The sequence below is a fragment of the Asparagus officinalis genome, chromosome 2 (genome assembly GCF_001876935.1).
Source record: "Asparagus officinalis chromosome 2, Aspof.V1, whole genome shotgun sequence".
NCBI lineage: Eukaryota > Viridiplantae > Streptophyta > Magnoliopsida > Asparagales > Asparagaceae > Asparagus > Asparagus officinalis.
Genome location: NC_033795.1, coordinates 81,146,548 through 81,170,352, shown reverse-complemented (window position 1 = coordinate 81,170,352; position 23,805 = coordinate 81,146,548). Strand labels below are relative to the sequence as shown.

General features: G+C 36.3%; 4 protein-coding genes across 6 annotated transcripts in view; 2 read left to right on the top strand and 2 right to left on the bottom strand.

Annotated features, from left to right (window-relative positions):
• Positions 1–2,550, top strand: part of LOC109831806 (alanine--tRNA ligase) — a 15,778-nt gene extending 13,228 nt beyond the window's left edge. For both annotated transcript variants that reach the window (XM_020399246.1, XM_020399245.1), the window contains exons 8-9: positions 1,808–1,879; positions 2,204–2,550. In XM_020399246.1, the coding sequence (XP_020254835.1) occupies positions 1,808–1,867 (60 nt within the window). In that variant the 3' untranslated portion in view covers positions 1,868–1,879; positions 2,204–2,550. The remainder of the gene's footprint in view (positions 1–1,807; positions 1,880–2,203) is intronic.
• Positions 5,029–10,866, top strand: LOC109831805 (probable protein phosphatase 2C 40). Its single transcript, XM_020399244.1, has 4 exons — positions 5,029–5,181; positions 6,938–7,958; positions 8,255–8,519; positions 10,533–10,866. Exons 2-4 carry the CDS (start codon positions 6,939–6,941, stop codon positions 10,658–10,660), a joined length of 1,413 nt encoding a protein of 470 aa, XP_020254833.1. The 5' UTR covers positions 5,029–5,181; position 6,938; the 3' UTR covers positions 10,661–10,866.
• On the bottom strand, positions 11,182–17,784 carry LOC109831804 (coiled-coil domain-containing protein 94 homolog). 2 transcript variants are annotated; one of them, XM_020399242.1, is made up of 10 exons: positions 17,632–17,784; positions 16,546–16,802; positions 15,759–15,908; positions 15,505–15,639; positions 15,231–15,296; positions 14,502–14,567; positions 14,302–14,412; positions 12,104–12,194; positions 11,629–11,856; positions 11,182–11,550 (listed from the first exon to the last, which is right to left on the bottom strand). In XM_020399242.1, exons 2-9 carry the CDS (start codon positions 16,741–16,743, stop codon positions 11,645–11,647), a joined length of 1,029 nt encoding a protein of 342 aa, XP_020254831.1. In that variant the 5' UTR covers positions 16,744–16,802; positions 17,632–17,784; the 3' UTR covers positions 11,182–11,550; positions 11,629–11,644. The 2 variants fall into 2 exon arrangements, with proteins under 2 accessions (XP_020254831.1, XP_020254832.1); XM_020399243.1 differs by having other exon boundaries at positions 16,546–16,746.
• Positions 22,564–23,805, bottom strand: part of LOC109831408 (heavy metal-associated isoprenylated plant protein 35-like) — a 2,590-nt gene continuing 1,348 nt past the window's right edge. The window contains exons 3-5 of the mRNA XM_020398732.1: positions 23,751–23,800; positions 23,541–23,616; positions 22,564–23,392 (exon numbers count right to left, since the gene is read on the bottom strand). Coding sequence (XP_020254321.1) covers positions 22,800–23,392; positions 23,541–23,616; positions 23,751–23,800 — 719 coding nt within the window. The 3' untranslated portion in view covers positions 22,564–22,799. The remainder of the gene's footprint in view (positions 23,393–23,540; positions 23,617–23,750; positions 23,801–23,805) is intronic.

The window sequence follows — 23,805 nt, the reverse complement described above, 5'->3', positions numbered from 1 at the left end:
AATGAGAATGTTGTGATGGTCTTGTGGTATACACTAAAAAATAGGATAAAAAATGAGTGTATCCATAGTATACTAGTGGTTGCTCCTATTAAGGATAACATGAAAGAGAATAGACTAAGGTGGTATGATCATGTATAACGGAGCATAGTTTATTAGTACGCGATATGTAGCAGATCGTGGTATGAATAGGGGTATGCAATTCATCACTTAGAAAATTTAGATTCGACGGATTTTTTTTTTGGGTGAGGGAAGTGTGCTTTAGTAGGAAAGTTTGGTCAATGGTATGTTTTAAATTTTTTTGGGGGTGCTTGTAATTTACCAAAATGTATAATAAAAAACTAGAAACTAGAAAGTTAATTATGCATTTCAATATTTTTTCATATAAAATACTTAAATACTTTATTTTTATGGAGTTTATTTTAATCAAATTTTCTTTTCACACAGTTTGTGTTGCAATCATGGTTTCATTTCATGTTCTATTAACATATGTATGTAGTTACACTAAAAGTCATTGACTCATATATTCTGTCATGTGCCTCCCTTCACTTGATTGTGCACATTTGCATCGCATCTTGCACATGTCTTTTCACCATAAGTAGTATACCAATTTTGGGGAACAAATTTGTGTATCGGAGGGAATCAGTTTGCATATGCAATGGGGATCAGTTCCTAGGTACCATAAGACAATATCGGGGTGCGGGTCTAGAGAATCACACAATTATGCAACAGAGACCTATTATTATAGTTAATGAGACAAAGAGAAATAGAGGTAGACCTAAGAGAACTTGGTTGGAAGAAATTAAGAAGGATATGATAATAGTTAACTTAATGGAAGAGATGGCCCGGAATAGAACGGATTCAATAGAATGGAAAAATAGGATTCATGTAGCCGACTCCAAACATTTTAGATAAAGGTTTTGTTGTTATTTTTGTAGAAATCAAGGGAAGGGAATAGCGGGAAAGGTGTGATTTTGGCTTATATGGATTTAGAGAAGGCACATGTGATTGCTTGTACTCAAATTTACTGCATTGGCAATCTCTCTCTAGTTCTCTCCCTCGGATGAGGACATTTGTAGAGCCATGTAATCATTGTGTCATTTGGTAGATGTTGTTTCTTACTTTTATGGTTTATCCTGTGATTGATTTTTATTTGAAGATCATAGGGTTCGATCCCCTTGCTGTAATACCACAAAATTTTCTCTTTGATCATTTTTAGATGACATTTTACGACATTTTTTTTTGTCAGCTAAGAATTTTACCTTGTTTTGTCTAAAGCTAACCTACTGACTCTTTTCTCTATCTACACTTCGTAACTAATAAAACTGCTACCGATAAAACGGGAAATTGAAGGTTTGGCTTAAGAAATTAGCTTTGTTAATTAATTTATGTTAACCTTATATGTTTCTAATTGAACTCCTTCTTTGATGCTTCTTTTAAGTTACTTATTCTGTCTTTTTTGGTGCATGTCTTTCTCAAGTTTATGGTTTACCTCTCCCTTATTGCTTCTATCTCTTATTGATTTTCATTTGAAGATCATAGGGTTCAATTCACTTGTTATAACACCACATTTCTCTCTTTGATCACTTTTAGATGACTTATACCAAATTTTTTTTTTTTTGGTTACTACGAACCATTACTTCGTACAGTCTAATGCTTATATCTACTTTTAGTAACTAATGAAATTAACAAAACTGCTGCCAATAAATGGGAAATTGAAGATTTTTGGCATAAGAAATTAGTTTTCTTAATAAGCACATGTTAACCGTATACACCTCTCTCTGAACAATTCCCTTGATGCTTCTTTTAGGTTACCCAGATTCGAACAAAGAAAGGACTGACAAAGGTTTTCTACAGCATTGGCCTCTGATTGTCCTCTGAGGTAATTTACATGTTTTGCTCTCATGTGCCTTCAAATTTTGTTTTGGCCATGATGTGGAGAAATCATTTGCTTTTATACATCATTTCCCCCCTTAATAATTAACATAAGCTCTTGAAATGTCACTCGTTGGAGAATGCTAGGTTTTTCAAGCCAAAGTTCCCCCAAGTTTGAGTACACATTTGAGCTCCTACTTTCACCAAATCTCTACATGCTAAAAGCTAGTCGCACTGATGTTAGCTTGCTTAATGATCTGTTGCAAGTAAGCAGGCAATAAATCAGAGTTTTAAATAGCCCCCTTGATTTCTCTTGTGATGGATTTTGTAGGAAATATCACAGCGAAGGAAGCTTTTGGTTCAAATTCTAATGCCTCAACTTGATTAAAGAGTTTTAATGACACCGACATGATAAGTTCTCAAATGCATAAAGAAGTTGAAGAAGATGATTATGATCAGAATGGAATGAGCTAAACATTCATATGTTGCTGCTTATGACAGAATCTATTCTTTTGAACACAATTCTGTGTATACCGTCTTAATTACTTGAGGGGACATGTGAGGCGTCAGCCCCTGGAGGCGGGACGCACTGTTCATGAACAGTGCATCAAAGTTTAATTTCTGAGGAAGAATTTTCATATCCATCTGCTGCCAATGGACAAGATAATTCCTTTTCTTCTTCTTCCCACTCCTTTTCTTCAGACTGGCTAAAAAGTCCATGTGCAGTCAGATATGTTGGCTGTGGTAGAGAAATGAAAGTGACATTGGAAACTACCCACGCCATGACAATTTTACTACGGACCCTTGTGATTCGTTCTATTATCAAAATGTACTTGGAAAATGTCACGGTCGTCAAAAAGATACGCACCAAAATAGTCCCATTTCTTGAAAAGCTATATAAAGTTTTTATTCCCCTCCACTTCATCTGCAGCTGCAAACATTTAATTTGGACCATCGGTTGTGGGGGTGGTCCTCAAAAAAAGTTTTGTTTGTGTGATTTAAGGGATTCCAACATTAGCAAGAACAAAAAAAAAGCTATGTTTATCTTTTAGACTGGCTATGGTTCAAACTTAGGAAGTAGTGGATATTCTCAAGGATTTTTTTTTTTTTTTTTTTTTTTTTTTTTTTTAAGAGAAAGGTTTTTTTTTTTTTTTTTTTTTTTTTTTTTGTATCGGTGGCCTAAACCTTTGCCTTCCATCCATTAGTGGATTGCAAATACGATATTTTTTCTTCGTTATATTGGTGTCGTATGTTAATTACACGATATTATCTTGGCGTAAAATTGTAAATACCTACTTTCACCAAATTGTTTGGGAGGTTATATTTGGAATTCAATAAAATTGATGATCCTTGGAATCTACAAAATGATAGGTTTTTTTTTTTTATAATTATTATACAGTACGAGGAAACATGTGCGTGATATGCCACCTCGCCTCCCGTTATCGGCTTTTTTTTTTTTTTTTTTTTTTTGGGCTTCTTCGGAGGAGGGGCTGGTTGTTTGCCGTGGTTGCTCCTGGCGTTGCCTGGATTTTAGATCCATGTTATAGCGGATCCCATCCATTGGCTCCAATGCCTCGGCCAGCTGTCGAGCAAGACGTTGACGCTGTCTTTGTCGTGCTCTCTTTGATAATGCCGGAGCGTCTTCAGAAGTCATCTCCTCGGCGGAAGAGGAATCCGGATCTGCGATCTCGACCAGGTTGGACGACGTGGGGACGTCGCGTGGTGCAAGTGCAGAGGCGGCAACGGGGTCTTGGATTTTTGAACCGAAGGACCTGCAATCATTTATGAAAGAGGTTACCTTTCTGTACCCGTTTGGAGAGGCGGATCTGGAGGAGGAGGAAGAGAGGCCTTCTTTGAACCGTTGTTGATCGAGCTCGTGTTCTTCATTCACCCCGATCTTGAGTGCTGGTTGCGTCACGACGGCGTCGGTTGCGATGCCGTTGGCTCCCACTGTGGTCGCCAGTCTGTTTGCGGAAAAAGTTGTTGTATTCATTGCTGCATTCATTACAACTTTGATCGTTACAATGAAATAAAAAGATAGCCTTTTTATAAGACCGGTACACAATGAAAACAAAATAGATACAACTCTTTTCAAACAAACGCAAGATCTGTTTGTCATCTCTTGCTTGCGTGGGTCTTTTGCCTGTGACGGGGATGTTGATATCCGTGGACCACCGGGGCACTCAGATCTGGTCCGGATAAATCGGACAGAGTTTCGTTGATCCGCGTGAGATCTAGAAACTTTCTGATCCGGATAAATCGGACAGAGCTTCGTCTATCCGCGAAGGGATATAGAAGCAGAGCTTCGTCGATCCGCGTGAGATCTAGAAGCTATAAGCGTATACCTCGGCTAAAACGAGGTAATGGCTCTTCTTAGTATTAATGCTAAAGGCTAATACTAAGGCTCGGACGGGTGATGAAGGCTCTGATGAAGAACTCTCCTCTCCTTGTTGAGCTTTTTTTTTTTTTTTTTTTGATGAGGTTAGATCATTGTGATGATATTTTTCATTAAAAAAAATTTTTGTCCCCTGTGCCCTTGCCTTCTTTGTACGTAAAGTTTGGAATTTCGAGAACTTTATGGGAAAAGTTGCATTGGTTATCCTAATCCTAAAATCACAAAAAGTTAAATAGGGGTGTTTGGATAAGGGAGGATACATTCAATAATGCAAAGAAGCCACACTTGATTATATAAATATTAAATCTTATACGTATCATCCTCAGATGCCAACATATATCATGAATCCGTGACCGTAGGATATGGACACGCAATATCCATATCCAAACGGATTTCTTTAAATCCGATCGAATTCAACATTTTAATTTTCAAAATATATGAAACGGATATTTTAACATTTCGACCCTCTAAAGTTACGATTGCATTCCACTTTGACGCCCCCATGCAAATTCCCTTCAGATTTTCTGCGAAATCTGTATAATGTATTTAGCACGGGGTATATTTAGACCCAGTTTACCCAATCGTTAAGCACCGATAAAAAAAAATTAACCGAAATATGATTGCAACTTGGGGATAATCAAAGTGTTCAATAATAATACTTTGGGGGGTATCAAAGTGTAGAAACGCGTAAACTTTAGGGTACCAGGGTGAAAATAAGCCGCAGAAAAATAAATAAATAAGAGTTCAGCGGACGCGAGCTTCGCTCGTCCCCTACCAGCCATCAAATCTCACGATTCCTTCTCTCTCTCTCTATAAATCTCTCTCCTCCCTCTCTCTAAAACTCCCCCTCTCTCTCTCTCTAAAACTCTTTCTCTCTCTAGATTCTTGACAACAGCTGAATAGTATCTCTTCGTGTAAGTGGCGCTTAAATCTTTGTTTTCCAATTTATTTTTTTCTCTTCAGTTATGTCGTTTATTGTTCGATAATTAGATCAATTCTCTGCTTTTTTTTAATTAAAATTTTGATTTTTTTTTTAATGGTTGGGTTTAAAATCTATGGACCCATTAGTGCAAGAATCAATCTTTCAATTGTATATTAATCTTGCTTGATTAAATAGGGGTTTTAGGTCAAATATTGCGATGAATTTGGATGGTTACGTCTAAAAACTGAATGCCCATTTGCGGATTTCATCTAGTTTTCTGTTAAATGTTGTTTTGAGTGATATTTGATCGCTGTTACTCTATGAGAATCAGTTTCCTCTCTCCAACATATCGATGAATCCACTATTTTTCCAATAATTTTGGATTTTTTTAATGAAGGGATCTGAAAGAACTGAAGAAAAGTTAGCCAACTTAATCTCACTCTCTTTCCTAATATTTGAATTAATGGATTCCCTATTTAACAATACAATTTCATTTTTTTGTTTTGTTTTGGATAGCTGGTTCTAAGAATCTGTAGACATATTTGATTTACATCTACTTTGTTGTCCATTATTGTAATGAATTCTCCATTTTTGCAATAAAACTTTGATCATTTGATTTGTCTGATCACTTTAAAGTAGCCTAATTTCAACACAAATAACTGAAACTTGCAGCGGTATCTACTTCCTGTCCTTCTGTGACAAAACTTGCTTGATCATTCTCCTGAACCAACATTAATTACAGTGTATATTTGATAATTCTTGGACTTTTTTGTTTAAGCCCCTAGATATTTTTTTGATTTTAGAAATATTCTTTTCTTCCTTCTCTTCAATTCTTTAAACCCCCGGAATCAACTATTTTAGGCTCCTGATTGACTTAAAACTTCTATACATCATGCTGCAAGACTGTCGTGCTTCTACTAGGCGTTACTTTTGTGGCTTGGTAACTTTCTTGATTGTAGATTTGTATGTCTATGAATATGCACGTTGAATTGCTTGTCGCATCAACTGTCAATTCGGCTATATAATACTGCGCATACTAATGAGAACATGTTTGTTAACAATAGCTTTATGAATGTTATTTCCATAATGTTTTCTGTGCATAGCTTATATGGATTTTTTTTGGAATAGTTATTGCATGGTTAGGATAGAAATTATCTCGGATCCTATTTTACTGAATGAATACTTTACTTCGGTATGTGTTTCTAATTAGCATCGGACGTACATGTCGGACGTACATGATATGAATTTTCTAACTCTAGCGAAAATGTGCATCTACCTAAATCGTTGTCTGTCACCGAATTATTCTCTAAATTTCTCAACTGTGGGTTGCTAATATTCTCTAGATCCAATATAGGCATGACACAATATATTTTTTTCTTCTCTTTTTCATGCATTTAGTAAGATTGATAAGTTCCTTACTTTAAACTTTTCGATGAATTACTGGTGAACAATAAGGGTTTTAACCCAAAAACTTGAAAATATCAAATGCTATCAGTAAGTTGCACACCTCTCAAGATTGCAAAATTTCAGCTTGACTATAAGTCTTTGAAATGTTTATGCATAGATATATGCTATGAATCCAAAGAGTTCTTTTCCTCTCTAATTATTTGGGAACTTTACCCAGTGTGCAATTTTCCTAATATAATTTGTAAATTATTAAAGATAAATGTTCATGATCCTTTTATACATTTTCTTTTTATGTTGAATACAATTAGCTTCTAACATAAGTTTTGCATTCTTTTGTAAAGCATGCTGAGTAGAATGTTCACTGAATGTGATGGACAACTCAATGTAAGCTTTGGGTACCAATGTCTTGGACCGAGATGGAAGGAAACCAACAATGCTAAAGAGATTTCGACGTTGGAGAAAGACATAAAGAAACAATCAAATAAGAGTACTTTCTCTTGCTTATCAGGGGCAGCTCTGAGTGCTAATGTTACATTAGCAAATACAAATATTTGCAACGGTTTAATAGGAACAGGGCTTTTGCCTGGTTTAGACTCTCCAAAAACATTTCAAAGAGTTCCCTCTTCACCTTCACTTTCAAGTGCAGATATCTTATCAACTTCTTTACAAAGCAATGTTTCTAACCTTAGCAATTGCTCATCTCCTCAAAGTGATGATATAGAGTGGGATACAACTGCCTTAAGATCGATGAGTGCTCCTTCAAAAACTGATGGCTTTCTCAATGCTATGGAAGTTCAAATGGCTGGTGGTGCTGCGGGTGAAGATAGAGTACAAGCTGTTTGTTCAGAAGAAAATGGATGGCTATTTTGTGCTATATATGATGGATTTAATGGGAGAGACGCAGCTGATTTTTTGGCTGGAAGTTTATATGAAAACATTAGAATAAACTTGAATACATTACAAAATGGAGAAAAAGAGGATGGATTTAGGCAAAGTGTACTATCCTGTCTTCAACAAGCACTTGAGCAGGCTGAAAATGATTTCTTGTATTCGGTTGAGCTAGCGATGGATGGTCGTCCTGATCTAGTTTCTATCGGATCTTGTGTTCTGGTTGTGCTCCTCTATGGTCAAGACTTGTATACACTTAGCTTAGGTGACAGTCGAGCTATATTGGCCACAAGTGAAGGTATAACTAATGGATTAATGGCTGTTCAGCTTAATGATTCTCATTCAATTGATAATGAAGTAGAACGCTCTCGCTTTTTAAGTGATCATCCTAATGAGCCAGGTACAATTATTGGTGGAAAAGTGAAAGGGAGACTGAAACTAACTCGGGCGTTTGGGGTCGGGTATTTAAAGAAGGTAGGGTCAATACAAAGAGGGTTAATTGCTCATAGACCCCTTGTACTATCACCAAATTGTGGATAGGGCCTCTAAGTGAATTCTTGTGACAATTTTACCCTTAGGAGGTTTATTTATTAGAAAAAAAATTCTCTTTATCTGAGGGTGAAAGAGTCGAAACATCACTCAGTGGTCTATCTGCAACAATAGAACTATAGTGGGGTATATCTGCAATTAATCCACACATACATTCCTTTCAAACTGAGTTTTCGGCTGTTCTATTAGATTCTAATATCTTTGTTTCATTATGTATACAGAAAAAATTGAATGATGCTTTGATGGGTATTCTTCGAGTCCCAAAACTTGTATCTCCCCCATATGTCTCTACTCAACCATCACTTTGTGTGCACAAAGTTTCCGAAGGTGATCATTTTGGGATTATTGCTAGTGATGGTTTGTTCGACTTCTTCAGCAATGAGGAAGCTGTGAATCTTGTACAATATTTTATTCTCAATTCACCGTCGGGTAATCCAGCGGAGTTTCTTGTGCAGCAGCTTGTTTCGAAGGCTGCAAAAAATGCAGGTATGACATTTTCAAGTACTTGGAAATCATGTCTTTCAACTCAATATAAATTATAATTTGGGGTTCCATGATATCTCTCTTCTGAAACATGCACATGTGTTTCTGGTTATAATTTGTGAGGAATAAATCTCAAATTTATCGTTTTGCAGCAAAATGCATCACAATGATTGGTCCATAAACTTAAGTAGTCATCTGATCTAACATATATGTGCTAGTCTTCTTGATATTTTAAATTCTTAAGAAAACACTCTTCATACTTCACGGTTTTCCACCTCAAGGACTTGTTTCTTGTTCTATTTTCATTGCCGATTTGGAGGCATAAGATTGAATTACTGTTACGTGGGCTTATTGGAATGCAATGTTTTTAAGATGATCAATAAAATTCTTGAATAATTCACTCCTGTATCATATTTCATAAGAGTATGAGAAGAAGTTTTGTAAAATACAAAGTGAATGATCTCCAATTGGATATGTTTAACAATTTCACTATGCTATAGTAAGCATGATTTATTAATATATCTAGGATTATGTAACAATCTATGTGTGAGTTGAAGCTCATGCACTCATAATATCAGTGGTAAATGCACAGTAAAGTAGCTGATGCAATCTCATAAACTATGCAGTCCGAAGTTGATTTATATGCCCCGAGAGCTGCTTCTTTTTATTTGAGCTTACTAGTTAAGTGGCTATGCAATCCTTGAACTATTTCACCCTACTATAGTTGTTGTCTTGTTGAGAAAGAATATGTTCATAAGATTAAAAAAAAGTTATATTATTGTGATAAACTTCTCGAAACGACTTTGTATTATGGGGTTATTTTCCTCCTCAGTTATGAAATTTTGATACAACAATAACAAAGTCTTTATTCCAAATTTTTTATTCCAAATTTTTGGGGTTTGCTATTGAAACTTATTCTTCCATTCAACTTTATTTTGGTTCGTCTCCTCCGTTAAATATTATCATATCCTTCTTAATTGGACCAAGTTCTCTTACATCTACCTCTAAACCTCTGTGCCATATTAGTTGTAATGTTAATTACTTTTTCTAACGGATGCACTAAGAAGCCTCTGTTGTGATATTTTGTTCTATGGCGCAAATTGGCAAAATTTTCTTATATATCACGATCAGAAGCATTAAGCTGAATTTGTCCTGTGGAAACAACATTTAAGCCATTCATTGAATAAGACCCCTGAATCAGACTTTAAAAGGTTTGTGTCTCATCTAGCTCATGATCCTAGGTTTAAAAATCCGTCATGTTATGATTCTTACTTGTTGCTCGATCATCGATTAATGAAATGAGCATAAACTTCTGGAAACAGGCTATACGCCTATACCTTCTAATATCCAACTCCAAAGCACCCTTTGGAGTAGGATTTATAGTCTTGACTAGCTTACGAAAGTTTTACTGCTCTGAATTGAAGTTTTCAGAGTCGTAGATAAGGCTCTGAGCATTGGGCCTAGGAAATAGTTATATATGATCATTCTCATTCATTTTAAGGAATCAATACCTTTCTGGTGACAATATCGCTGAAATTGTATGTAGGATATGATGGGAATGATAACCGATATCTTGCCCCAATTACTCATAGCCATACATCGTGATTTAGCCAAAAGTCAGACACTAATGCACGTCTATATAATCATATTCCTTTGTATACTCAACTCATTTTACATACATATCTCAGTTTTTATTCACATATGAAAGGATCGACAGATAACAAAGCAATCTACAAACAAAGTAGCATTTTGCCAAAAGGGAACGTCACATGCTTCATATTGTGCACATTTTTGACGTGAACAAAGACTACAAATGTACCATACAGATTTTCACATATCATAGATCATATGTATGGTAATAGAGGAAAAACTAAACATTCCTGGTATTAGGCGTTACATAAGCAGCAGGAGAGCAATCTCACTTGGAACTTGCATTTATCCAAAAAGTGACATTTATAGTGAAAATTTTGTGTCTTACTCCTAATCGTTTCTAATCGTGTAATCTGTACATCGCAGGTTTGACTCTCGAAGAATTGATGAGAGTTCCAGCAGGCAGAAGAAGAGAATACCATGATGATGTTACTGTCATTGTGATTCTCCTTGGAAGCAATCATCGAACAGCGACTGCATCTACAAACCAATAAATCACATTCTTTCATGACTAAAGAAATTTTGACAGTTTTGTAGATTATTAATCATGTATCGATGAATTACATTCTTTCCTAGCGGCCGTAAGAGCCTCTTTGTACAGATTATCAGTAAGAATTCTTGTGTTAGGTGACTCCAGAACATTCAGAATTCTAATCTTTGTTCATCAAGAAAATTGATTCTAGTCATCAGAATTGGGATATTTCTTCTCATGATCTTGTTTGTGCTTCATGGTTTGGAATGTGATGATCATCTTTTCTCAGACAAGATAGTTTGAACAATACATGATGAAAAGTAGCAGCAAATATCGAGTTGGGTTATGCTACCATCCAAAACATGGAACTATCAGTCAAAACTTATAAAATTTAGAACTTCAAATAAAAATCTTCGAGTTGGGTTATGCTACCATTCAAAACATGGAACTATCATTCAAAACTTATAAAATTTAGAACTTCAAATAAAAATCTTCGTCGGTAGATATGATCAACTACTGCATATCGACTATCTAGAAACAAAGTTACAAAGAATCTCAACGTATTTTACTTGCGTATCATATATTTTTAGGATCAATGTTTCGAGCAGAAGTTGTTTTTAACTTTTTGCACCCTGATACATGAATGACATCAAAATCATTAAAACTTTATCTGTAGATAATTTATGTGTATTACATCATATCCAATGACAGTTTTGCAATGAAATTTGAAACTTTAGATTTTCTCCCAATGAGTTTCAGCATTTGAAATATGTTCACCATTGCTTTTAGTTCTGCCAAAGCATAGTTGATGGTACACGTTGCCACCGCACGCGATCAAGAAACTCCTTGTATCCTTACTTCGCGGATTATTTACACACACTATCAATTCCCAATGGCCGCAGCGTGAGATATCTGATAAATAGTTAAACCCGTTAGCAGAGGAGGTGAATCTATAAATACATGACAAAAATTTGGCACTCAAATACATACACAAAATCTCTCCGCCTCAGCCGCTTTCATCGCTATCATATTGACAGAGAGATAGAAGCCCATTAGGGGTTTGTATTCCATCTGTCTTCGTCGTGCTCTCGTCATTATTTTTCAATGCAGGTTCTATTGAAGGCTTCTTCATCGGTGGACCTTCTTCGTTTGTTGGTGCAGCAGTACGTGGCTTGAGGATGAAATTTGGCCTGAGAACTGAAGATACCCCTGGCGATTCTGCACAAATATTTTTGACGGTAAAAATCAAATTATCAGAAAGCACAGAGATTCACACATTATAGGTACCCAATATTTAGTGGGTTGGAGCCAGGTAACTTTGCAATCAATAGATGACTGGATCCTATACCTTTATTTTCAAAACTTGATGGCTAAAATGAAGAGCCGATGCATCGAAGTACTCAGAATTCATCAAAATAATAATAAACCCTTAAAAAATAGAATGATATTTAGCACATAAGCTCACCTCCTTTTTTGGAACTATTGAAGATGTTGACTTTCGTCAAAGCATCTGTTGGCTTCTCCACCATACTTGGGAGATTTGAAGTGCCTTTTACCTGTAGCAGAAGATAATAGATTATAAGCTCATGACTAAATTATTGCATTACACTGCATTTTCAATCGATTAACATGATTAATAGCCAGACCATCAGAGTGTTTCTAAAATATGATAAACTTTCACCAAGAAATTCTTGACAAAAATTTAGAAGTAGACTTTTTTGCGGAGAAAAAGAGGGGTAATGGAAAATCATTAGATAAAAATTAGGAAGCATAGAAACGGAATGAGGTTCTCTACGATTTTATAAAATATTTTCCTAATTATTTCAGTCTTATCTAAATTATTACTACAATAATTTATTCTAATTTAAAGATAAAAAACTCAAGGTTTTGGGACTTAAATGCTAAAAGGTACATGTATGTTAAACGCATAGTGTGTGTGTAAACAAAAAGTAATTAGGTTGCGCAAAGAGCTCAGCGCTAACTAGAGATACGTATGATAAACGTCTGGGGAATTTTGACATTGGTCCACAAAAAGTTCGAATTCTAGATAAGTTCCCCAAGAGATGGAATTATGAAATAATTCTCCGACATCCATTTAAATTACACCAAATAGGCGCACATCAGTGTTTTCTGTTAAAATCTAAATCAGGTAGCATTAAGTATCGCAAATTACACCTATTCACTCTTTATTCAATAAATTTATAGCAGAAACATCCAATCCAACCCACCAGATTGTGACAGATCCTAGGCAAGTAGCTTGTAATGTACAGAATAGCTACTAACTGAGAAGGGATCTTAAAATTTGACAAGGCATCACATTTCTATTAGGGATAGCAAAAAAGGAAGTGAATGTTCCGGACATATTCTCAGATAAGATATATCCAATTCTTTATCACAGAATATGAAGATGATCACAAGGAAAACTGTTTTAACATGCTTGAAATTGGGTTTTATATATAAAAGAAGATAACCTTAGGAGACATCTTAAGTCCACGAACTTTCAGTGACCATCCTCAACGCAATATTCAACAACATTTATGTCACCATTGTAGGCATCGAAAATTGCCTATAGGTCTCCACGAACGGTTCAGTGTTAAAGAGCGACGATGAACGTCACTATCCGATCCACAGGAGTCCAATTGACGTCGATGAACGATTGAAGTGAATCGACGAACTACGTGAGCTGATAGGATTCCGGAACAACGAAGACCCGGGCCAATCGGGAACCCGGCAATGTTCACAAAAAGGACGATGCCCCTCATGTCTCGACCACTCTACAGATAATCCAACCACCGGAGCGGATCGAACTCTTCGTCATGCATCCAACGCACTTGGAATCACTCAAATCCGAGTTCAGACGAAGAATTTATGGCGAAAACAATCGAATACACCTCAACGCACTTGGAATCACTCAAATCCGAGTTCAGACGAAGAATTTATGGCGAAAACAATCGAATACACCTCAACGAAGTCTCAGGAGTTCCAAAACACCCTAAGGGGTGTCTCAGAAATTCCGAGACACCCCAGGGGTGTCTCGGAAATTCCGAGACACCCCAGGGTGTCTCGGAAATTCCGAGACACCCTAGGGGTGTCTCGGATTTTCTGAGACACTCTAGGGTGTCTAGGCACCCTAGGTGCTCCCCATTGCCTATAAATAGCCCCCCTTGGGCCTCATTTTTGTAGAGCTGGATTTTTGGAGAAGTTGGCGAAGCCCTGCTGCAGTAAAGAGTGGTCGAGCGCTTCAACAGAGGAGAGGTCTTCATCAGAGTCTTCATCACCCGTTCCCCATTTTCCTTAGTATTACCCTTCGCCGGTAATCACTAAGAAGAGCAGATATCTCGTTTTAGCCGAGATAGACGCTTCAAGCTTCTAGATCTCATGCGGATCAACGAAGCTCTGTCCGATTTTTTCGGAACAGATCTGAGTGCCAGGTGGTCCACGGATATCAACGTCCCCGTCACAGGCCAAAGACCCACGCAAGCAAGAGACGATAAACGGATCTTGCGTTTATTTTCAAGAAAGTTGTAATTTTTATTTCTTTGTTATTTGAATTCATTTGTAACGACTGAAGTTTAATGAAATCAATGATGAAGGCAGCTTTTTCTGAAAACAACCATTTCAGATCATAGAGCAATAATCAAATAGGAAATATGCAATAAGTACCTCCAAATTCTTCTCCGATGATTGACTCAAACTGGAAGATGGATGGTCAAAATCAGCATCAAGATCTTCATCCTCATCATCCTGTATCCGTCGAACAAAATCTTTTGAGCCCTGTACGATTTGGTTGTTAGCATTTTTACAAGCCAATTTTTATAAAAAAAGTTTTAACTGTCACGACAATAAATAAAAGTAATACTGACCGGAAATACTATAGATTTGATAACTTCTTCATCTGCTTTATCTATTTCTTCCATAATCCTTTTCTCCTGGAAAGGAAAAAATGTTTATTAGGTATTATGATTAAGATCATGTGGAGCAGCAAATACAACTGCAAACATGATTGCTGCTAACAGAGAAAATTAGCAGCAGTGTAGTGCTTCAAATTGCAAAAAAAAAATATTAGAAATATAAAATTCTCACTAACAAACTATAAATACATCCACACATTGCCAGTAGCACTTCCACCCTACATCAAATAGCTGTCACCCTGTCACACTCAAATATTAGCAATTCACTGACAGCTTAGGATTATCTTTTACATGGATGTAGAATTCACTAGAACAAAATCATGTGCCAGTGCTTCACTTATTTACTTCACCTACAACCTTCTTTTAGAATGTTAAAGATACCTAACTAGTCATATGCCTAATATTTAACCTAATTGCAATGTACATATTTATATATATATAGAAAGGACAATATATATTTATCAGTGTCATTCTACAGAATAATCTTAAACAGGAGAATGTATGATATACAAAGTGCACGAGACTGAGATCCTACCTATGCCACTCTGTTAGTTAGGTGCTAATTAAAGACGTAATGTTGAACTACAAACAAAATCCACATATAAACCGTAATCCACCGCCAAACCTCGATATATATGTTAAAAAAGAAGCATAGTAGAAGCATACGGCCAAAAATCATACCTTTTCATATGCTGAGCGCTTCAGAGTTTCTAACATGTCATCAACACTCACAGTTGCATGTCTGGACTGTAGAATAAAAATGGACAAGTTAGTATAGCTGAATTAAAAGGATGAGAATGGAAGATTACCTGCAATTATGAATCCACAAAATTGTAAGAGTTTGGAGGGAAAAGAAAGAAAATCTAGCAGTTTATCACCAATCTCTTCCTTATATCCTCTAGTTGACATGAATGATGCAATAAAATTACTCAGAGCTGATATTTAAGATCTATACCTTCATTGACTTCATTTCCTCAAGGGCGGCAAGAATGTCCATGTCCTGTTTCGAATCCATTGCCCTATTCTCTAGTGACTTCATTGCATCCCCCATCTCTTCTGCTTCTCTCTTCCGCTTCTCTTTATCTACTGTCTGACAAACACAATGATAGGTTATAACAAAATTTCAGTAGAGGTCATAGATTAAGAATATGTAGAATAGGCATAACACAATGTGCAATGATGTTATCTCGCAATTTTAAGATCACTCACCTCATCTTCTTCACGCCAAGGCTCATAATTGCGGCCTGCTCCAGACTCAACAACATAGTCTGAATTCTGCGGATCGGTCTTTATAGTCAGCTCCGCAGAACATTTCGTACACTTGAAATAGAATCTGAAGATTTGGATCCCCAGATACGTCTGCAAGTTTAGATTGGTAAAAAGATTAGTTTCTAAACATATCTTCCCAGTAATAAATAATTGGGATGAAGAGTTGATGCTTTTGCCAAAATAGCCAGAACAGGAGTCATGTACTCAAAGAAGAGCAATATGCATTTAAATTCTTTTAAGTCCACAATGTAATATAGATTTCTAGTTAATGCTCAGATCTAAACACTTCGATCACATCATGTCACCTCGGCAACATGAAGATAGAATGCAGGCAGTCCGAAATTTTATTAATTAACATGATGCCTGAAGGCAATACATTTAGAGTCATACGAGTCCACCCAAGTAAGGGAACACACACTTTATCCCATAACTCACTAGCATGTTAGCCAGAAGTCACTTTAACTCTATTTCCCTTTTACTTCAACATCTTTAGACATGGCTTTCAATATCTTAGAGAAGTCCAAGCAGGCCATCATTTTCCACACCCCAATTATTTTAATAGTTCAATGATAATTTTTTACATTAGTCATTAAAATGCTTGTTTTGATTAGTGAGCTGATTAAATTCTCTAGGCTAAGAAGATTTCCACAATCATTTAATAGCAATTTCATAAAAATTTATACAAAATGCAGCTTTGTCACTGCCAAAGAGAAAACTCAAATCATACCTCGCCGATTACATCCTCCTTTCGGGAATTGAATTTGGTCCCCTTGTATATGTAGGTCCCACAAGTTTGGCACCGGATACTCATCGGAAGCATCATCCTCACCTTTATCTGCTGGTTCTTCGGCTGCCTTCTCCTTGGGATCTTCGCCGGATCGAAATCCGGCGGATAATATTTGTTTAGAACCTTCCTTTCTCCCATTTCCTGCTTTGAAAACGAATAAGATCACACAACTGAAGGCTCAACTGTAACCTTATGAACTGGAAAAAGGGTACAAGAAGCATTAGTACAATTGACAAATCGCTTTAGCATGACTACATATTATTTGATACCTGTTTAGTGTTTTTTGCTTTTGAATTAAACAATTATTTGGTACAAAAAAAAACAAACAGTTAATTACATGTGTACACAAGGAACATGCAAATACGACATAGAAAAACTAAAAAAAATGGAACCATAAAACATGTTCTCAACCATATAAAGGCTAACGAATGGGGGGGGGGGAGAGGGGGGGGCATTCACCCAAAAATAGTACCTCCATAATAAAGAACACCGAAACATGACATAATGAGCAGACAGCATGTGAATAATAATAATGATAATAATTCCATACGCCATGATGAACTTAACAAACAGAGGGGCGATCGATTCCTAGGGCTAATACATTACCTCTGATCAATGCTAGAGAAAGCGCTAGACCGGACGGACTACGCGTTTGAACCGGCGCCTAGCGCCTAGTCTTTGTCTATTTAAAAAAAACTATTTAATCATAATAATTGACTAAAACATGATTGATTTAGGCTTCTATATCTTTAATTCTTAACCCTTGCTTCCTAGCACACCAACCCTTATGCACAAAAATGCATATGAAAACGATTATTATAACAAGAGCATGATGATAACAATTTAGTACGAATTTCTCCAAGATTTAATTAATATGAAAGGCAAGAAGCAAAAATTCTGTCCTCTTCCTCCCCATCACGGCTCAATAACACTCTTACAACATTTAGTGTGAATTTCTCCAAAGATTAACTAAATATAGATGGAAAATTAACCCCAAAAAAAGGAGAAAATTTTGAAAAAATTTACCTAGAAAAAGAAGAGGAGGAGGTGGCTGCGGTGGTGGCCGGAGTCGCCGCGGAGGGCTGGCGGCGCTCGAGAGAGTCGGAGAGAGATTAGGGTTTGGGCTGGGGGAGAGATCGATCGATCGATCGAGAGGCGGAGAGGACTTTTAGATTTGGGCTTTCATAGGTTAGCGGGTCGGGTTTCGTTTAAAGACCCTTTTTTATATTGTACGTAAATTGGGTTTGGGCTGGGCCCATTTTTGTATAAAAGCCTATAGGCGGATCCACCGTCTGAACTTTTTCTCTCGATTCATAAACTGAGACTTCGACCCTTGGACTAAATTTTAGGTTCGTGAATTATTTTAATTTGAAGATTCTAAACAAATTATTATGCTAAATAATTATTATTTTAAAAATAAACATTAGTTTGAAAAGCCACCCTTATTTAGATTAAAGAATGACAGTAATAAAACTGGATACATCTTCTAATCCATTTAAATAGTTCAGACGGTGCCATATAAGAGAACATAACCAGTACAAACAAATAAAAAGAAAATAACTGGTGTTCAATCACATCTAATGCTATTATAAAAGTGGATTGGTATGTTAAAACATTTCTTCCGAAAATTCCCTTTAAAACATATACATACATACATAAAATACATGCATCTATACATAAACCATAGCATAACCCCCAATTAAATGCATACTCATAATATATAAAATACATGTATCCATGCATCCATACATAAATCATAGCATAACCCCCAATTAAATGCATACTCATAATATATAAAATACATGTATCCATGCATCCATACATAAATCATAGCATAACCCCCAATTAAATGCATACTCATAACTCCCAAATAATTAATCATAGCATAACCCCCAATTAAATGCATACTCATAACTCCCAAATAATTTTATTTTAAAAGTCATAATCTAATATTATTATAAAAGTGGATTGGCGGGATGTTAAAACATTTCTTCCGAAAATGCCCTTTAAAACATATACATACATACATAAAATACATGCATCAATACATAAACCATAGCATAACCCCAATTAAATGCATACTCATAATACATAAAATACATGTATCCATGCATCCATACATAAATTATAGCATAACCCCCAATTAAATGCATACTCATAACTCCCAAATAATTTTACTTTAAAAGTCATAAACGTGCAAGTCATAACCCCAATTAAATGTATACTCATAACTCCCAAAGTGTCAACTTAAAATGCATAACCCCCAACATAATAGCTGAGAATTGAATGCACACACATATGACAAACTAATAATATATGTTTCAATTTGCAAACAAAGTGTCAACTTAAAATGCTAACATGCATACATTCTTAATAATGGCACAACTCTCCTATTAATTGTCCACTAATATTAACTTCTATTTTTGTAACCCTTCCACTTAAAACGCACATATGACAAACTAATAATATACCTTTCAATTTGCAAATAAAGTGTTAACTTAAAATGCCATTAGTGCATGCATTCATGCATACTTGAAATGAGAGTTACATTTTTAATTGTAGTTTTTATTTACGAAATTACATTTGACTGTTATGAAATTCAAAGAGTCTGTTTTTATTTATTTATCATAATAGCCCTTACTTGCAACCTATATAAATTTACTCATTTGATTATTTAGATTTACACTCACCTCTTACAACCCTAACATCATCCTATACTCACCTCATGACTTTACTATGATATTATTTGGATGATACAAGCTCGCTAGTGAAAACATTATCCCTTCAGAAGAGATAAAGACAAGGGGGATGTGAAGACGATTGAAGTTATACCGAGGAAGTACTGAGCTTTCAAAATCCTACTCATGCAAAACAACTATTTGTGATAATGAAAATTCTAAATAGCATGACTCTCATCTATTGGAATTGAGATAGACTATAATGATTGAAGGAATCTGAAAATGCCTCTCCTGCGTAATTAAATACCCTACTCATGCATCCACAAGATAAAGTGGGATCCTCTTCTTATGCATGGTGTCCAAATATTTCCTAATGTTCAATCTTGACCATTCATTTTACACATGTGGGGCCCATTGGAAGGGATAGAGGGTGATGGAGGGGATGGATGCATTAGGAAGCATTAGGAAACACTATGCATGAGAAGAGAATCCAGATTCGTTATGAATTAAAATATACCTACCAATATCAACGAGATTTTTATCTAGACATTCATCGTGTATATCATTGTTCCTTATAAAAAAAAAAAGCTTAATCTATGGGGAACTTTTATGATGTGCTTCTCAAAAGTTTCAAAACCCTACCTACTGTAGAACAATAAAGGTCAGCACATCAACACTCAAGACATTTTTTATGAAGCAAATACACTATAAAACACTGCTCTATTAAAAGACATGCACTTAGACCCATCATATACTCCAAGATTCTTAAAACTTTGGCATTTGTCTTCTTGTATATACAAATTTAAAATTAACATGAAATAAGTGCACGACAAACAATGTCCAAGAAGTCCGCAACTATAATAGCTACATTATTACGAAGAATAAGCATCCGCCTAATAAAGGGTTAATTTCACAAAACCCCCCTGAACTTTCAGAGTTGTCGCACATAACACCCCTAAACTATGGGATATCCCATAAAACTCCCCTAGATTTTATCTTATTTCACATAACCTCCCTGCATGTAATTTATAAATAACTAAAATATCTTTGAGTGAAAAAAATCTCAAAATTTATCATTTGTCATTTACACGCAACATGCTCCCTTCCTAATCTTTGTGTTTTTTCCCTAAAATTTTTTTTACTTATTTACAAATTACATACAAGGCTAGGTGAGATAAGTAAAGTTTAGAGGGCGTGGTTAAGTAAGATAAACAAAATTTAGAAGAGTTATGTGCAACACTTTCTAAAGTTTCGAGGGTTTTTCTGAAATTAACATTTTCAAAGTAGTTAGCAATATCAAATGCTATGTCAGCATATAGAACACAAAAGGATGGAACATTTGGGGTCCCTAAGATATGACTTGTCTATGTCTTGTCATTTCATGAGATCTTGCTAATTAAATATAGAAATTATGAATCTTTTGAAGTTGCAAGTTTGATGTGTTTTTGAGAGGATCTTTTTGCAGAAAAACACTTGAATCAGAATTGACAAGTGAAATTCTGATTCATCTTTCCGTTCAATTGTCCCCCCCAACCCCAACCCCCAACCAAAAAGAAAATACTTTCTAGTAGTAAAAAAAAAATCTATGTTAACCTCTTTTTATGTGTTTCTAGGGTACTTTTTTTTGTCTCGACATGGAAACATGAGGTGGAATCTTTTTTTCCCCACTCCTTTATTTGGTTTCATAGCCAAAAAATAAGAAATCAATTGAGATGGAAGTCTTTTCTTTACTGTATAATTGTTACAATTTAATACCTCCCCACGATCATTCATTATTTAAATACGAAAATCCTACATTTATAACTTTTTCCATGCCCATCTCCTCACTTTTAGTTTCCTTGTAAAATTAGTGTTTCCCATCATTTACGAAATCTTTTCTTAAATTTTTTTTGAACCAAACATAAAAATCAGAAACCCATGAAAAGTTTTTCTTGCATTTTCTATTAGTGTTAGGGTGTTTTCATGGGTTTCCAAGGGTTCTCAACCGAAAAATACACGCTGTTAAAGACAAGTCAAACAAATTATTTCTCTATTATTGGTTTGTAATATGCATATGCATGGGCATACATCTCTGAGAAATCTTTTGCATTACTAATATTCTCTCTCTCTCTCTCTCTCGTTTTTCCCTTAACATTTGGATGAACGTTATTAAAAATCTAAATATATATATCCATAATTAATGACCCTCTAGGCTCTCTTCAAACTTTATTGATGACTTTGCCATAACTCGTCCACCTCCTCGTCCGCCCTAACTTCTCCTCCTCTCTGATGGTGAGTTATATTATTGTTTTTTTTATGTATATATAGAATTTAAGATTTTTGAGGATTTTGGCCATGATTATGATAATCGTGGAGAGAGCTTTTTAGCTTTTTTAACAATGAAGTTGATAAAAGAGCAAATTATGGGATACAAAATGAGTGATGATTCCCTCAACGATTTCTTAGTGACATATATCGAGAGAGATGTATCTAATAGCGTCACTAATAATGCAATTACATACTTTTTTTTTCAAAACATAAAAAGTCATCAGAGACAATTGTAAAATTTCTAATAATATAATTTCATAGTGAGGCCACTTTTTCAAAAATCCTAAACTCTCCTCTGGTTTTGGCCTCACCCTCAGCTTCGATGACCTCAAGTGTGCTACAAACTCCATATCACAAAGGGTGGCACTAGAGGCACACCTTGTGCCACATCTTAGGCCACACCCCTCTCTCAGCTACAGTGCAGATGGTCCATTTGAGATTTATTTAAAAATCTCAAGTGGACCCCTGTACTGTAGCTGAGAGAGGAATGTGTGCCCCAAGGTGTAGCACAAGGTGTGTCTTTAGTGTTTTCCTATCACAAATATAGTGACGATGACAAAAAACATTTGGCAATAATGACAACAAGAAGTACACAACAGTGGGAACCCACAGCTTGAAACTAACAACTTTAACCTCGAACTAAATTCTTCTAATTAATCATGACAACTGAGCACCAACTTGAGTTGCTTCTTTTTTCTTCTTTCTTTCTTCTTTTTCCCCCCATCAGACCACCTTCGCTCACTAATGATCCGCCAATTTCTGGGCTTTGCTACGAGGACTCAAAATATAGGACCAACAGGGGGACAAGTAATGCGTCCCCCTCCTATTGCATAATACACCGATCATCGTTAATAATGATCAGCTCGTTATGCAATAGGAAGAGGACACCTCACCTGTTCTCCCTGTTGGTCCCATATTTTGGGTCTTTGGGAATTTTTCTTTACATATAGAGCACAATCATAACAACACAAAAAGCATTTAATTAGCAACAATTAATTCACATCAAAAGTTCATAACAACTAAACATCCTTAATTAACATCTAATTAAAACCCACTAATTAAACATAACAAAACTCTCAACTTCAATATTCTCCATGCTACCTGATCACTCTCGATCTGCTCTCAAAACTCCTCTCACAACAAAAACTCCTGATGAAAGCCCACAGCAGATCGAGACATCACATGACGCTGCATGCACCAGCGTTCTCTTCAGTGAAGAAATCGAGCTCCACCGCCCGCCACCGCCGTCCCCGGAACGCAGTAGAGGCCGGCCATCGCCGGCTGCATGGCGCTGTAGCTCACCACATACTGCGGCGGAGCCGCCGCCGTCAGCGGCAAGGGTACATTGGTAAATTGCAGCACTCTTGCTGGTGTGGTGGCGGCGCCGCCAGCGGCGGCGGCGGCGGTTTCTGTGGCTTGGGCCTCTTTAGCTTCACTCCCATTATCATCGCTGTTTCCCTTTTTGCCCTTCTTCTTCTTCTTTCCTTCGGCTGGAGGCTCTTTAGCTTCATCTGGTGGTGAGTTCTTTTGCTCTGGTTCTGGCTCTGGCTCTTTCGGCTCTTTCGGCTCTCTTGGCTCTTGGGTATCCGAGGATTCAGTGTTGGGCTTGGGCTGATTCTTGTTCTTGTTCTTATTCTTGTTGCTGCCATTGTTGGGGTCGGGCTTGGGCTTGGGCTCGGGCTCGGGCCAGAGCTCGGCGGGCTTACCGGTCTTGACCAGCTTCTTGATGAGGGTATCAGGCCCTATGTTTCCGGTGACAGTCACCTTCTGCTTCTGTGAATCTATGGTGGTCATGTACACTCCTGCAAAAAAAAAATTCAAGAGAAATTAAGTTTTGAGTTTTTGGTGAGGGAGAAGGATAGAGATTTTTTTTTATTAAAAAAAATGGATTTTTATGGTGGGTTCTGGGAATTTCTCTCTCTCTCTCTCTCTCTCTCTCTCTTTTCAAACCTTCAATGGACTGGAGAACTTTCTTGACTTTTCTCCTGCAGCCTTCACAGTGGATTGAGACCTTGAGGTTCCATGTCTGCAGATAATTAATCATCAAAATTGGATTTTGATTCGAGTCTATAGGAAAAAAGATGGGATTTTGAAAATGAAACAGAAGAAAACAGGGTAAAGAGTTCAAAGGAACAGGACTAGTAGTGGGGTTTTACTTACTTGGTATTTGAGTTGCTCTGTTGCTGTAGCTTCTTCAGTTGTTGCTGCTGCTGGG